The 15,037-nt window shown below is 34.0% G+C and overlaps 2 protein-coding genes, 1 long non-coding RNA gene and 2 other non-coding genes across 11 annotated transcripts in view; 4 read left to right on the top strand and 1 right to left on the bottom strand.

The window, feature by feature from the left end:
- LOC141379100 (uncharacterized) overlaps positions 1-1,067 on the bottom strand; it is a 10,304-nt gene extending 9,237 nt beyond the window's left edge. The window contains exons 1-2 of the long non-coding RNA XR_012395080.1: positions 892-1,067; positions 400-441 (exon numbers count right to left, since the gene is read on the bottom strand). This is a non-coding gene — a long non-coding RNA (uncharacterized lncRNA). The remainder of the gene's footprint in view (positions 1-399; positions 442-891) is intronic.
- On the top strand, positions 1,022-13,882 carry si:dkey-154b15.1. 5 transcript variants are annotated; one of them, XM_073931763.1, is made up of 7 exons: positions 1,022-1,079; positions 1,988-2,069; positions 2,330-2,370; positions 4,647-4,837; positions 4,949-5,034; positions 5,237-6,335; positions 13,589-13,882. In XM_073931763.1, the coding sequence occupies exons 4-7, from the start codon at positions 4,654-4,656 to the stop codon at positions 13,591-13,593; spliced, it is 1,374 nt and encodes a 457-aa protein (XP_073787864.1). In that variant the 5' UTR covers positions 1,022-1,079; positions 1,988-2,069; positions 2,330-2,370; positions 4,647-4,653; the 3' UTR covers positions 13,594-13,882. The 5 variants fall into 5 exon arrangements, with proteins under 5 accessions (XP_073787864.1, XP_009292542.1, XP_068071382.1 ...); XM_009294267.5 differs by lacking the exon at positions 13,589-13,882 and having other exon boundaries at positions 5,237-6,694; XM_068215281.2 differs by lacking the exon at positions 13,589-13,882 and having other exon boundaries at positions 2,330-2,378; positions 5,237-6,694.
- LOC137488579 (small nucleolar RNA SNORA9) lies at positions 1,781-1,912 on the top strand. Its single transcript, XR_011007656.1, has one exon. It is a non-coding gene; the product is annotated as a small nucleolar RNA SNORA9 (small nucleolar RNA).
- LOC137488580 (small nucleolar RNA SNORA9) lies at positions 2,131-2,262 on the top strand. Its single transcript, XR_011007657.1, has one exon. It is a non-coding gene; the product is annotated as a small nucleolar RNA SNORA9 (small nucleolar RNA).
- Positions 13,720-15,037, top strand: part of myo1g (myosin IG) — a 107,542-nt gene continuing 106,224 nt past the window's right edge. For 2 of the 3 annotated variants that reach the window (XR_012394704.1, XM_005170069.6), the window contains exon 1: positions 13,720-13,882. Coding sequence is in view for 2 of the 3 variants with exons in the window: in XM_005170069.6 (XP_005170126.1) it covers positions 13,788-13,882 (95 nt within the window). In the remaining variant the exon portion in view is untranslated. The remainder of the gene's footprint in view (positions 13,883-15,037) is intronic. The other variant, NM_001045221.1, reaches the window with a different exon arrangement.

Genomic DNA, 15,037 nt, shown 5'->3' with positions numbered 1-15,037 from the left:
GACAGACAGACGCTTATGGGACCTTCTTCAGACAGACAAAAAGACAGACAGACAGGGAGACAGACAGACGCCTATGGGACCTTCTTCAGACAGACAGACAGACAGACGCTTATGGGACCTTCTTCAAACAGACAGACAGACAGACAGACAGACAGACGCTTATGGGACCTTCTTCAGACAGACAGACAGACAGACAGACAGACAGACACACAGACGCTTATAGAACCTTCTTCACACAGACAAACAGACAGACAGAAAGGTATGTGGGTAGGTAGGTAGATAGGTATTGGCATGGCTCAACAAGTAAAGTTTAGTTTAGGCTATTCTGTGTGTGATGCCAGCATAATTACTAGTGCTATGCTGCCCTCTTATGAGTAAACAGCAGGATTTTTCCATCACCTTATTAGATGAGCAGACAGCTACACAGGTCCAGGAACAGTTCTGAATATAAAAGGATCAAAATATTGAAATGATTAAAATTCACTGGAATCTGCAGGTAATTGTTAATAGTATTGTATATATTGTATACCCTATTACAAGTAGCTATGCTGTGAAAAAATATTTCAAAAATGTGAATTTATTACAAGCCAACAATTACGCTAAAATATATATGTATTGCAGACCAATTTGTCATAAAGACAGATTAATAAAATTATTCTATTAATTATCATATTACCAAATAATATAATTTGGTTGTTAGTAAAATGTCTTAATAGCATTTGCAAGTTTGTGGAACCAATAAACCTAGCACAGCTGTTGTTATCTACTTAAAGGAAACAGATTTGCACACAGTTACAGCGTCAAAACAAACAATTTCAGTAAATGGTTATACCAGGCTACAGTACTGTATAGCCACATTTTCAGTCATGTCGGGGTAGAATGTTCACTTACCAAAATATTGTAAGCTTTCTGTACTTTACTGTCATGTTCAGATGGTGGCAGTGACGTGCCAAAAGCCCTAGCCATTAAATGTCAGAAGAAGAAAAGGCCGCTTTTCTGATGACGTGATTTCCGGCTCGTTCTTTCACAGGGGAACGGCTGTGGTAGCAGGAGTTGTGGCGTTGAGTCTGTATTTAAAGGTGAGATTTGATTATTAGTATTTAAATGTTTCAGCATTATGTTTATTGTCTGTCTTGTTTACAATGGTATGTAGTTGTACAATGTTTTAAAGGTAATTTTGTATGCATCAATATATACATGAATGCATTTAATTCCGTCATTATTGTAACATATCGTTTGTCCGTTTTAGGTCATTATTGTAAACTTGTTTTACTTCACCTGTGTAATGTAACTTAGTCGTATTTTTGTATGATATGTAGATTTTAAAACGTTTTTCCGATATATGCACGTGGTCACAAGCGTCCACGTGGGCCACATTGGCTATTCGATAATTCGATTTAAACCTTTTTTTTTGTTAGCTCTTTTTTGCATCAGGAATTAACGTCTTTTAAATCATATCTATGGCTTAGATTGATAACCTTTATGCATCATTCTGGAAAGTTGTCCAGTTTATTTTTGCGTTTATTTTCAGCATCTTGGCAAACAATTGTTAAATTTCACAAACAATTTCTCCCTCATTTGCTTTTAATCATTTTGATTTAGGAAATGTTACAAAAATGCTCTCACATAAACAAAAAAAGCACCTGCTTAGCCTTAGGAATGTGGAAAATGCTACATTGTTAAATAATGTAAACCGTTAAAGTGTAAAATGATTCTTGACGGATTCTTTGTTGTGATTGAAGCTTGTAGTTGTAAGTTGGGGAGTTGCTGTGCTGTACTTCTGCAGGCTGTTCAGCGAGGCTGAGTCTCCTGTGACTCTGTCCTTTCCTTTATGTCTGCTAGATAGACATGGAGTGGTTTGAGACCCTGTTGTCTACTAAATACAGCGTGGTTATAGAAACTCCAGATAAACATTCCTTCAGGAATGTGATTTAATGTCTCACCTTTGCTTGTAAAGTTATTCACTGAAGTTGTCTTTCTCTTACAGCATACAATTTCCCTGAATTCTGTGATGGACATTCATTCCTAAGGATTGGTCACAAGATGGCGATTCTCAGCTGCTGCAGGAAGTAAGTTTGCTAAGCATGTTTTGGACCCATTTCAAAGCAGCGGTTTATTACAGAACCGTCATTGCAGGCTGTTCAGCGAGGTTGAGTCTTTGTGACTCTTGCCTTTCCTGTAAAGTCTGCTAGAGAGATTTGAGGTGGTTTGAGGCCTGCTGGGATTCCCTTCTCAGTTTGGTTATGTAATCTTCAAACATTTGTGATCAATCCACCACAATTATACACTACATCTATAAAATGTTAAAGTTTTCTTCTTCCTTTTACAGTGAGGAACGCTGGCTTTGCTGCGATGTTGGATCATAAATTGGTAATCAAGTAAGATTGAATATTGTTGAATAATGTAAAATTGTTGATTGTAATACTTTTTGCATAATGTGTTGGTTCAAATAGTAAGTTATATAGCAAGTTATATTGAATGTGAAATTATTTGCAAAGAAATGTTTGTGTGGGTTAAGTTTTTTTTTTTTATCTGATGAAACTAAATAAAGAAATATTATAAAAAAATTGCTTGTTTTCTGCTTTTTGCCCCTCTCAGTTTGTCTTTAAAACATGTTTATGTGGGATTTCTTCATTCTGCATCTATCAACGGTTTTGTCTTGTTTTTGTGATCATTTGAGCTGTCTTACGAATACAACCTAACATTTTTAGCATTAAACAAATGGGTAATTAAAGTTACATTTATGGTTTTCACCAAATAATACATCACTATCAAAGTGTCTAAATTTTACAGATATCAGTCAATCAGAAGGCATGGGCTAGTAGTAAATTTTGACGGTATGATTAACCTTGGATAAAAGAGATCACAGTTTTATGATATTTTGATTACTGCTCTGAAATATATTCTATTTAAATGTCTAGAAGAAGAAAAAACTTCTAGACTTGCAACTTTGTATTATGTTTTCAAATTGAGCAAAGGTCATGAAGTTGTATTCAAGTGAGCTTCAGATGTGCAGGGGTTTTTTTTTCTCTCCTACAAAAAGGTAAGAGTTGGAAGCCGGCACAAATTCCACCAATAACACTAGTTTCAATCCACAATGAGGGTCTTGAAGTTTATCAGTGGAATACACAATATTAGATTTTTATTTTTTGGACATTCTCTAATACTGGTGTTATGTTTTGTATTTTTATCACATTGCAAAATACAGTGAAATGTATAACCTTTTCACAATATTGCAGTTTAAAGATATTCTCAAACCAGAGATCTACTGCACTAATCTGGTTTTGTTTACAGTACACACCGCCATCTAGTGACGTTTGGGTGACCCTTTGGTGATGTTTATTAAAAATATATATTGAAACCGTACTGTTTTTAACTCCGTAAGGTAGACATAACGTACAATTTAGAAAGATATAACAGGTGACAGTTTTATAACTATTTAAAATGCTGTATGAACTGTAGTGTAGACTATAAGGGGAAAAGTGGTTATCAATTTTTTATGGACTTGCATTGTTCTCTTTACGATTAGTTTTGATGACTGCCAAAATATACAAATTAAAGTAATTTTATTCCTTTGAATTTGTAAATTGCATAACAAATTCATCACATGTATCTTGGTTTAGCGGCTTTTATTTATTTCCAGTCTTGGATAAGTCATTGATTAAATACATTTAATTTGACATTTATGCAAATTTTAGCTTTTTTAAAACAGAAAAAAAAACTTTTCTAAAACTCAAAGAAAACCGTATTTTGTAAAGTGTCCTCCAGTCCGCTGCAGATTAAAATACTTAAAGGAAGTTACTCGTAATTTTTCTGTGAGAGCTCAGGCACGCCCCCTTGTTTTCATCAAGCTCTGATCAGCGCAGTTTCACTTTCGCTTCAACACGAGGGAGTATTTCTTTAATTTTTTATCCTGGCGAACGAAATTATACAATCAACCACAGGTAAATTTCTAAATCTGGAATCCACCAAGAATCACCGTACGCTTTTACTTGTAAAACTATGGGATTTCCTGTTACTATGGCGATATGTTTTGGTAAAACGCCAGCTGTAAAACTAGTTTGCCACGTTTTATATCCCAACAACTTTCTTTTTCTGTTACCTTAGCAACTAGTAATTTGCGATCTACTCTTAATACATAATATTTAAATGCACATTACGTTACTCTTAATTTAAATTACAATCAATCTCATCCTGTATTCAGTAATGTAACTAACAACCGAATTCTGAAATGTAAACAAACGTGCACTAGCAACAAGGTCTAAACACTCGCCGTTTCAGTAGGGATTAGGTACATTCTTTTTCGTGTTGCTGAATTGTTGAGGAATTTGGGAACAATTTGTGAGATAAATAAAGTTATTAATTTCATATTTTTGTTAACGTCTGTACAAATGCGTTATTTTCTGAATGCATTCAATCTGGGTTCCATTGTTATAGTTTATTTCTGATTTTGGTTTGTAGTTGACGTGGTATTGGTAACATTTAGAAAGTATTCAGCATTGGTTTAATTTGTTTGTCCAATATTTTGTTCATATGAACAGACATCTAAACTTTAACTAAAGAAAGAAATATAATGTAATTTTGTGTTGTAATAACTGGTTATTTGTAACTTTTATCACAATCATTAACAGTTATTCATTGCTCAGTTTTAGGATGGACATGACGGGAATGGTTATTGAAGTGAATGGGCTCCCGGACAGCTACCGAGAAGATGCAATGATTGACAAATTAACTATCCATTTTCTGAGGCGCTGTAACAAAGGAGAAGATGTTTTAACAGTGATTTATCCCACTTCCAACAAGGGCCAGGCTTATGTAGTCTTTGAATCAGAAGAGGGTATGATATTATCCATTGTTATATTTTTTACCATATATACTGACAAACAAGTCTTGTGTTTTATAATTATTGTTGTTGTTGTTATTATCAATATTATATCCAAAATTTTAGTTCCTGGAGTCTTGGAACACACTCATGTTTTGCAAGTGGAGAGTCAGTTTTACCCACTGGTTGTTAAGCAGGTGGACCTGCCTCTGGTAAGAAATTTATTTGTAAATAAACAATACAGAATTGTGCATTTTACAAGTGAATATAGTAGTCAGCATGTCTCATAATTTACTACTGATTCCTGATTATCATCTTGTTTTACAGTACATGTATCCTAAAACTAAAGTAACAGTAGATCAATAATGGCAAATATGTTTACCTGACATGCTTATGTTCCATTCATTTTCTTAGCTGGACATGCCAGCCGAAACATTTCTCAATATGAACCTGTTCTCCAGCCACAAGAAGATTGTAGAACTTCTTGATAACCATGGCTTTCAGGTGACACCGACCAGATCAGGGCAGATGCAATTGCAGGGTTCCTTTCTCAAGCTTCAACTTGTTTATCCAAAGCTGATGCAGATTCTTGCTGAAGAAACTCACTCTCAAAGGACACCTTCTCACTACACTAATGGCTACTCAGACTCTGCCTCCAGAGCTGGCTCAAGTGACTATGAATATAAATCCAGATCCAATGTCACATCAAGATACAGACCCAATAATGGCAGCTCAGTGTATGTTATGTCTAGAAGCACATCTTCAGGAGTAAAGTCAGAATCTCCAAACAAGATGGCATTTTTGCAGACTTCCTCAGTACACAATGGAAGCTCCAGGATAGATAGTTCCTTTAACAGTCCCTCCAGGAACTATGAAGATACACCCACAAGCATCCATCGCTTGTCTCCCAGGAAAACTGAGGATTCCTTCCATGCAGATCCAGATGTGATGGAATACATAATGCATTTCAATGAAGATTCTGTTGAAAAAATACAGTCAGATTATCGCACTCATATTAGTTACGTTTCAGTGGTTGATTCAGAGGTTGTTATGGTTAAACTCTCTAGAGGAGATTGTGAGGAAGCAGCAAAAGAATTGCGTGAATTGATAGAAAACTTCAGGTCTTCTCTATGCACACAAGAAATAGATCTGAATGAACTTGATGACAGTCATACAAACGAGATTTTTCGGAAAGCAAATTCATTTCAAAAGATCTACAAAGTTTTAATTAGGCATAAAGGTAGCATTATTAAAGTGGTAGGGTCATCGCAAAACAGTTATGAAGCAAAGCAAAGGCTTCTTGGAGAAAAGGTTGAATTTGCACCAGCAAAACTCATGGAGAGGAATGTATTGCGACGCAGCAGCTCTTTGACAAGAAAAAACACAAGGCAGAGAATGGAGAATCTTGAACTTGAACGTCCTGTTGCTCTGAACACTACTTCTGCGAGTAGCTCTTCTGCCTCACGTTTTCAAAAGGACTCTGAATTGCAGCTAGAAGTACCACAGGAAAGAGGTAGAACACCTAAATCTATGACACAACGTGTACGCTCACAGAGCGCCACTCGATCAAAACACAAATCTCAGGGTAATCAAGTAAACCGGGAACTGTCAAATTATGATCAGCAGAATTCAAAACCATCTAATGAAGCCCAGAAATCTAACCCAATACCAAAAATCTTAGCTGCTCTTCGACCTGAAACAAATACAAAAATTCATCAAAAATTTTTCAAAGTGACTAAATCTAATAAATAAGACACACTGATGACAACTTTATTTTCCTGGCAATATTTTCTTATAGTCTTTATTAGTATGTAATATTGCTGTGGCAAAGTTACAAAGCTCAGACATCAACTCCAAAGTGAGGTATTCTTATTCTAACAGAAAGCAGTTTTCAAGAACAATGGTGAATGGCTTTTTTATTTTTTATTTGTGAATTCCAAAAGAAATTCATTTGATAATTTAAGCTAACCAAAACACAAAAGAGGAAGGACCTGGTTAATCTCATACAGACAACAATCTTTTACGTTTTAGACATGTGTTGGTATTAGGGATGTAACGGTATCAGAATTTCACGGTACGGTAATACCTCGGTATGAATGTCACGGTACGGTATTTATTGAATCATTTACAGGAAAAAAAAAACTTTTGAAAATACTCCAAAAAAGTGCCAAAAGTGTCAATGACATACAAATTAGCCATCTATCTGTTAGCTTTGAAACAGGAACTTCAATTTTAATAACAAAAAATTATTAAACCATGTAAAAAAATTAAGTTTCAATTTAGTATTGTTAAAAACTCATCACATTTAACATTTAATCACTCACTTAGATAGAGATGGGTTTAAAGGAAAATTATCATATAACTATAATCTGGTAAAAGCTGGTATCTCTGAGTATTTACAATGTCCCCTGCAACAGAAAAAACCCCTCTCATTTGGGACTGAGGATTCTGGGACAAGAGAGATATGACTTGGCCCATGTTGACAGCAGTGGGGTAACGTTGTGCATTGTCTTTCCCCCACTTGAGAGGACAAACCATGAGTGAGATAGAGATCTCTTTGCGGTACAAGTCAATGTCTGCATCAATCTGAACAGTGTGCTGTGTTTCTGCAGTCCCCATGACTGTTATTAGTCGTATTCCCCAACTTGCTGGCACGTGCACACATAGGGCTCAACCTGTGCAGTGCACATGCCCTTTTTAGTCTTGGATAGAAAATGCCCTTCCAAAACGATCAAAAGTGCCCCCGCGACGCGACACAACCTCCGTCCAGTCCAGCCCTTCAGTAGGCGCGCGATAACACCTCTCTTGAGTATGCGCGCTCAACCCCCCCTCGGCGCTTTACAATACGCGCGCCACAACACAGCTGATCAGAACGCGCGCGACAGCACCGCTATTCAGCACGCGCGCGGCGACAACACCCGCTTTAGGTTCGATCATTTCCATCTTTTTTTCATCTCCGCTACTAGCAGCACACTCCATTTCCGCATTACTGGATCTGTAGCGACAGCAGACCGCAAAGGATTATGGCCACGCCGGGGCTGATGGGAAATGAAGTTCCAGCTACCTCCCGTTCGCTTCATTCGCCTGAGCAAATTTTCTCAGAAGACCTATAGTTTTACCGAGTCATGCGACTTCGGTAATATCGAAAAAATTTAATATTGCGGTATGACGGTATTTACAATACCGTTACATCCCTAGTTGGTATCATGCTTAATTGCTTGTTTCACACTGGATGCAGAAGCTGATTGGTAGAAATGCAAAAATGTGTCTATAACAAACAAAAATAGCGTGTGTAACATTTGTCACACACAGTTGCACTGTAGCTGTTGTACTACTCAGTTTATTGTATCACCTTTTCGTCTTAAGTTTTGAATACTTTGCTATGATGCAGTCTTGTTTCCCTTTCACTGACCCACACATAGGCCTACTATATGCTGTAGATAGATCTCTGTGATCCCCATGATTTATTTTACATGATAATTAAAATCTTAAAGTTAAGGTATACCTCTAGTTTCAATCATTCAGATATATCTTTTAAGTTAAGCCAAAAACAATTATTATAACACTACGCCAGCTCACCAATCAGAGCACATTTTGTTTTTTGGAAAGTGGGCATTCATAAAAAATTGAACTAAATGGAGTGCTTTGTGGTACACTGACAAGAGAGGTACTACAATATTGAAATATGTTGAAAAATAATGCATTATTAAAACAGCTAACTATGAAAATCAACGTGCACCCCAAAAACAAAATCAAAACTTTTCAAAAATGCTTAAGGGGAAACTTTTCCCAAAAATAAAGGATTTGTCATCATTTACCCACCTTTGACATTTTTTTCTGTTGAACATAATAGAAAATAAACTGAAGCGTGTTGGAAACCTGTAATCACTGACATCAGTTGGAAAAAAGCAAATACAATGGAAGCCAATAGGTAGGTAATATATAAACAGGTTTATATATATATATATATATATATATATATATATATATATATTAGTGTTCAGTATATATCAGTACACCCCTCACAAAACTATAATCTATCTTTTAAATTAATATTTTATAGTGGGAAGCTATACAATATTTTATTTCTGCATATACATTAGATTATTTTAATTGTATTATCTTTCAATTTCTAAAGGTGTTTGGTGACTAAAATATTATTTTAATAAATATATCTGTTTAATAAATCTGTTTTGTTTAAATGCACCAAAATACATTGCATATCCTATATTTACTAATATATATAAACTTACACTGGTTTGGAGCAAGTCAAGGGTGAGTAAATTATGACAGAATGGTCTATCTCTTTGAAACTAACTTTCTCTGTCTTTTTTTAAAATTAGATTGGCCAGAACTTATATCTAAATAACCACCATCCTCTCCACCTTCTCTTTATTGTTCAATTAACAGATTTGAGTTTATCGCTCTAAATGATTTTATGGTGCACAGAAAGCCCAGTGTTCACACTATTGAGGATAGATGATTGTTATAGGTGATAGGTTTTAGGTTGAGGGTTATGATCATTTATTTTGACAAAAAATTACATTCAACATCTTTGAGCAAGGGATAAGTAAGACTCGTGTGCATGTGTCACTTAAGACCGTGAGACCATAGGGTGTCCCATTTAATATTCTACCAGAATTGAAGCATGCATGCAAGCACCACATTTATTTATTTATTTATATATATAATTATTTTAATTTTTATGAAAGTGGAGAAGATCATAATTGACAAGAAATGTTTAGGCAACTATGTTTGAGCTAAAATCTGCATGAGAGTGTCCCTCCAACAGCAGGATTTAACACTAGTGCTTGGTCATTATCACATCTATTTATTAAGTTGTACTCTCTTGAGCATTTTGTAAAAGCAACAACGATTGATTTATAATTAATTATATGATAAAGAAAATCACCATATCCAATGAATGTCTTTTACATAAATTTTTGTTTAACTTTTTTTTCTTAGTATTTGCACTTTCTTTAGTCTTGTCCTGCATTGCCGATTTGTCAAATCTCCCCTGCATTACCATGGAGACTCAATGAGGAAGTGTCTTTTTCTGTATTCGACAGGAAGTGAGGCCTGTGGTTGACTTAGGGCTGAGCTGATCTCTGTCAGACTAACTGAAAAAAGAAAGAATTTGAATGTAAAAAATAGATTTATTTTTGTTTAGAGAGTCCTTGATTGGGATTTGTAAAACAATCACTTTAATTGATCTGATGTAATATTGTATTTAGTGAGATATGGTACTGAATTATTTTTTGAGTATTTCAATTACAGTTTTTCTAATCTCATTCTACTGTAATCACAAGCTTTGCATTTAATTATATTTTGGTCATTATAATTTAACCTTTAGGGGCATTTGAATAATTCAGGTATTTTTGTAATTTTAAAGAATACAGATTCCGATCAATTAGATTAATAAATGATTGATGTTAAGCTCTAATCAATCTGTTGATGTTTATAATAGCTGATTGTTAAATTAGTTCATAAAAACTATGACTGCTGATTAACATAAGCTCATTCTCTTGTTTTCAAACTACTGTATTTGCATAAAGATTCCTTTTAATAAATGTTTTAAAAATGTTCTTTCTTTGTACTGTCCAGAATTGTAAGAGGGAAAGAGTCTTTATTTTATTTTATTGTAAGCGATTGACATAGCAGAATAAATTCTATGCAAATCAATAGCTACCAGTTTGCAACATTCTTCTCACGTGCTAATGCTTAAACATCCTTCTTTTGTATTGGAATCTGAAATGCTTTTTGGTTGCCAGTTATATGACAACTTTAAATAAACAATATTTGGTCATAATTGCAAGTAACTTGATTGAGTTGATGTAACTTGATTGAGTAGGAGATTGCTAATTTTGGAATGAGTAATTCAATTTAATTAATAGCCTTATTGCTGATTTGTATCACATTTTCTCCCAGCACCCCCTCATTTCTCCTTAAATGGTGTGTTGTGCTTCCTTTTCTGTCTGTCTCTTGTTTTGTCTGTTGTTTATGGTTGTGAGCAGATTTTTTTGGAGAATGGAACTGATTCTAGATTAGCATGTGTGGGCAGCACAAACTCAGTCTAATGTGAAAGATCAAGATCTTGACAGTAGTTGATGATCCACATTCCTCCATACAGAACCAGAGAAAGCGGATGAGCTTTTTTCAGAAATGCCATTCATCTTCTGATTCCTCTTGTATGATAATGATCTTATTTGTCTTATACTGAATAAACTAGACATAACTGCATCGTGTACGTCAAAGCATTCTGAAAGGACACAAAGCACACAGTGAAACCATTGTAAAAAGAAAGTGTTTTGTCATGCTTTTAGCATGTAGCATACTTACATTTTAAAAGAGCAGTTAGCTTTCGCATCTTAAAGGGATAGTTCACTTAAAATGTACTCACCCTGAAGTTATTCCATATTTTTATGATTTTTTTTTTTTTTTTGTCTGATGAAGCACAAAAAAGCAACATGTTGAAAACCTCTATTGACCTCCGTAGTATAGGAAAAACAAATACTATAAAATCACTGGTTGCAGGTTTCTTTCATTTTTGCCAAATATCCTTTATTGTATTCATCAGAAAAAGTTTGTGTCGTCAAAGTTGAGTATATGATAAAATTGTTTGTTTTGGGTGAATTATCATTCATTTCAATTTGTATCACATTTTAAATTGATAAGATGCAACTGATTTTTAAAACCACTTTTCATTTGGGAAACATGATACTTAGAAATATATGCAATTCACATATATAATAGTTCATTTTAAGTTCATGTTTCAATTTTAATGACTATAAGCAAGATAATATATATAAGACTTGAATTATGTTTAATGTCATATTTTGACAAACTAAATACATAAAACATGTAACTGATTTTAAATGTATCTTATATTAAATGTGACTTTAGTACATTTGTTATGGTCTTATTTTTAAATTTTGGCTCTTGTGTTTTTAATCAATGCTAAAAGTTTGACATAATTAATGTGAGCTAAATTATACTGTAATATCACCAATGCACTTAATTGCACCACTGCAAACTTAATGTAATGTTTTTAACTAACTACGCTTATTCGTAACTGATTTCAAATGTATCACAGACTAATGAAGTAGTGATCACTATTGACCATCCACTGTTTAGATAACATTTTTTTTCAAAATATCTTCTTTCGAGTTCTACACTCAAAAAATAACTTTTGCTGCTAGCTTGTTCAAACTACGTTTTAAAAATGAGTTTTTGGATTGTGAAACAACACAATTCTTTTTAGGGTAATTCTTTGTGCAATTTAATCTTTTTTTGTTTAATCCACTTAAGCTTGTAAAAAACTTTTTGTTGGAAAAAACATTTGTATTGGTAAAACATGAAGGAATTGTGTTTTTTACAATGTACACACTGTAATAAATGTAGCAACTGTAACTGTCGACATAAAACAAGTAGGGTTCTTCCAAAAATGCCCAGAACTGTTTTGTTTCAGCTTATTTTAAATATGTAGTTTCAACGGGCAGCAAAATTATTTTTTGTGTGTAGTGTTTTTTTTTTTTTGTTTTTTTTTGCAGAAACCCAGGCAGGTTCTAAACACATGGATGATGAGTAAAAATGACAGCATTTCTATCTTTAACTGGGACTTTAATACAATTTTATATGCAATTCAATTCATATTTATTTGTATAGCACTTATAGAGTAATTATTGTTTCAAAGCAGCTTTACAAAAGGTGCACATCATTGCATACAATCACATGAAATTAAATTTACAATAAAATATAAGTTTTATACATATTTAATTTATTATATTGATGTTTAATGAAGTGTATTTGTGTATAAAGTGTATATTTTGTCCTGGAAGTCCTCGATGGTTGGATCATCTCTTCCAAGAGCTTGGATCCCATCAATGGCGCTGCACAATCTCTAGGGATCTCAGGATGAGCATTCCCAGGTGGAAATAAAGAACACTGAAAATAAATAGCTTAATTGCCATTCGTAATGTATTTGAACAAGAGATATACAGTTCAAGGCAGAAATATTAGTAAATAATTATTAGTAAATAATTAAAAATTAATTTATTTTTAAATATTTACCAAATTATGTTTAACAGAGCAAGAAAAATTTCACAGTATGTCTGATAATATTTTCTCTTCTGGAGAAAGTCTTATTTGTTTTATTTCACCTATATAAAAGCAGTTTTATTTTATTTTTTATATATATAATTTTAAGGACAAAATTATTAGTCCCTTTAAGCTATATATATAGATTTTTTTTTTCCAATAGTCTACAGAACAAGCCATCATTATACAATAATATGCCTGATTATCCTAAACCTACTTCACCTAGTTAATCTTTTAAATGTTACTCTCAGCTGCATAGAAGTGTCTTGAAAAAACTCTAGTCAAATGTTATTTACTGTCATCATGGCAAAGATAAAATAAATCAGTTATTAGAATTGAGGTATTAAAACTATTATGTTTAGAAATGTGTTGAACAAATCTTCTCTCAGTTAAACAGACATTGGGGACAAAAAATAAACAGGGGCTAATAATTCAGATGGCCTAATAATTCTGACTTCTGTATTATTATTATTATTAAATGTATTTTAATAATTAATTCAGTGTGTTTAAAGGTACATTAAAGATCTTTTTCACAAGGGAAGTAACTAACAAAGTATTGGTTAAAAAAAAAAAGGCATGTGGTGGCTCACACAAGTGTGAAAAAGCATTTAAACATCCTGCCCACACGTGAACAAAAATACACTAATAGAAAATTGTTCTCTTAAACAGTATGACATGCTGGAACCCGAAGACCACAGTGACTTCACTGAGAAGTGAGCACTTACTCTGAGCATGCGAAGACCAAGACTAAGGCCACTCCTACTCCACATTTGTCTACCGGTTTTGAGAAGAGTGCAGTCAGTGCTTGCCTTCCATCTTCCACTCTTCTCTCCATCATCTGTCCTCCAGATACACTCCAGTTGCAGGGATGGCGGAGCTGGAGGGCTTGGAGTTTGGAAAGTCAGACTTTGTGCTTCTAGATGAAGTGACTATGGAGCAGTTTATGGAGAATTTGAAGTTGAGGTAAGAGTTACTTATTTCACATTAAGCTGTGATATGTACAGAGGTTAATGAACTATTACCAAGATGATGTAGAAAATGATACTTGGTGTAGATGTTGAATAGTTTGGAATCTGGAAGCTTTGATAACATCTTGAATCTGTAAGAATTTGCCTATGAAGTTGGTTTCACTATCAAAAGTAAGTGTATTTTTATTAAAAGTAACATTTTATTTGCTAATATTTATTTACTAATGTTTTAATACCTTGTTCACCACTTCCCTCTTGGTAGACAAACACACAGGCAAGAAAATGACATTTTTAAAGGAAGAGGAAAAAAAGTTGAGGGGAAACAATGTGTCATAACACTCATGACTTTCCCGCTCGTAGCTGAAATATTACTTTTAAGTGGTTCATATCAACACTTAAGACAAACAACAAAATAAACATACATTAACACAGCTGATAAGGGTCAGCCCGGATGATCTGATCCTTTCTGGTGATGAAATTAGTAGTTTCGAGTTCTCCATTCCTTTAACATGAATGATTGACTCCCAAGTGTGACATCTGAGGTCATCGGGTTGAATCCGATGACCTTTTCGCAAGATTTTTGTAGAGTTAAAATGTGTTCGTTTGCAAGTGTCATTATATACTTGATTTGTCAGAGATTATTGCGTATTTGAAACCACATCGGGGAAAATGCCTGTTTCTTGTACATTTTGTGCTTTTCGTCAGCTGAGGTCTGACCAGGCCTCATATGACTGTGTAGCAAATCACACGTCAAAACACTAATAGTTGGCAGAGGGAACAAACTGAATCTTTAAACATTAGATTTTACAAAACATTAGTTTTATTTAAGTTATATATTAAATGTGTCTGTAAGATTTCAAAGTATATTATAATGACTCCACATTGTAGTGCTTAACCAGGAAGACGTAGCATTTAATTTATACTTAACCAAGATTACACTTTTTTTTTTTTGTGTGTGTGTGTGTTGTTTGAAATTTAGAAAGCGAGTCATCTTGAGCCCACTGCACTTCCTGTTCTCACTTCCCAGCCTTGTATCATTTCCTGCTGATTATGGGCGTGTGACATTGAGAAATTTACTGTCTTATAATACCTAGCGTGAAGTCAATTGTTTCCTCTTGTTTAAATTTCTCAGTTGTCTCCAGAAAAACTG

This window comes from Danio rerio, chromosome 19, assembly GCF_049306965.1.
Source record: "Danio rerio strain Tuebingen ecotype United States chromosome 19, GRCz12tu, whole genome shotgun sequence".
In the NCBI taxonomy this organism is placed as follows: Eukaryota; Metazoa; Chordata; class Actinopteri; order Cypriniformes; family Danionidae; genus Danio; species Danio rerio.
Note: the sequence above shows the minus strand (reverse complement) of the source record. Positions and strands in the feature narration are given on the sequence as shown.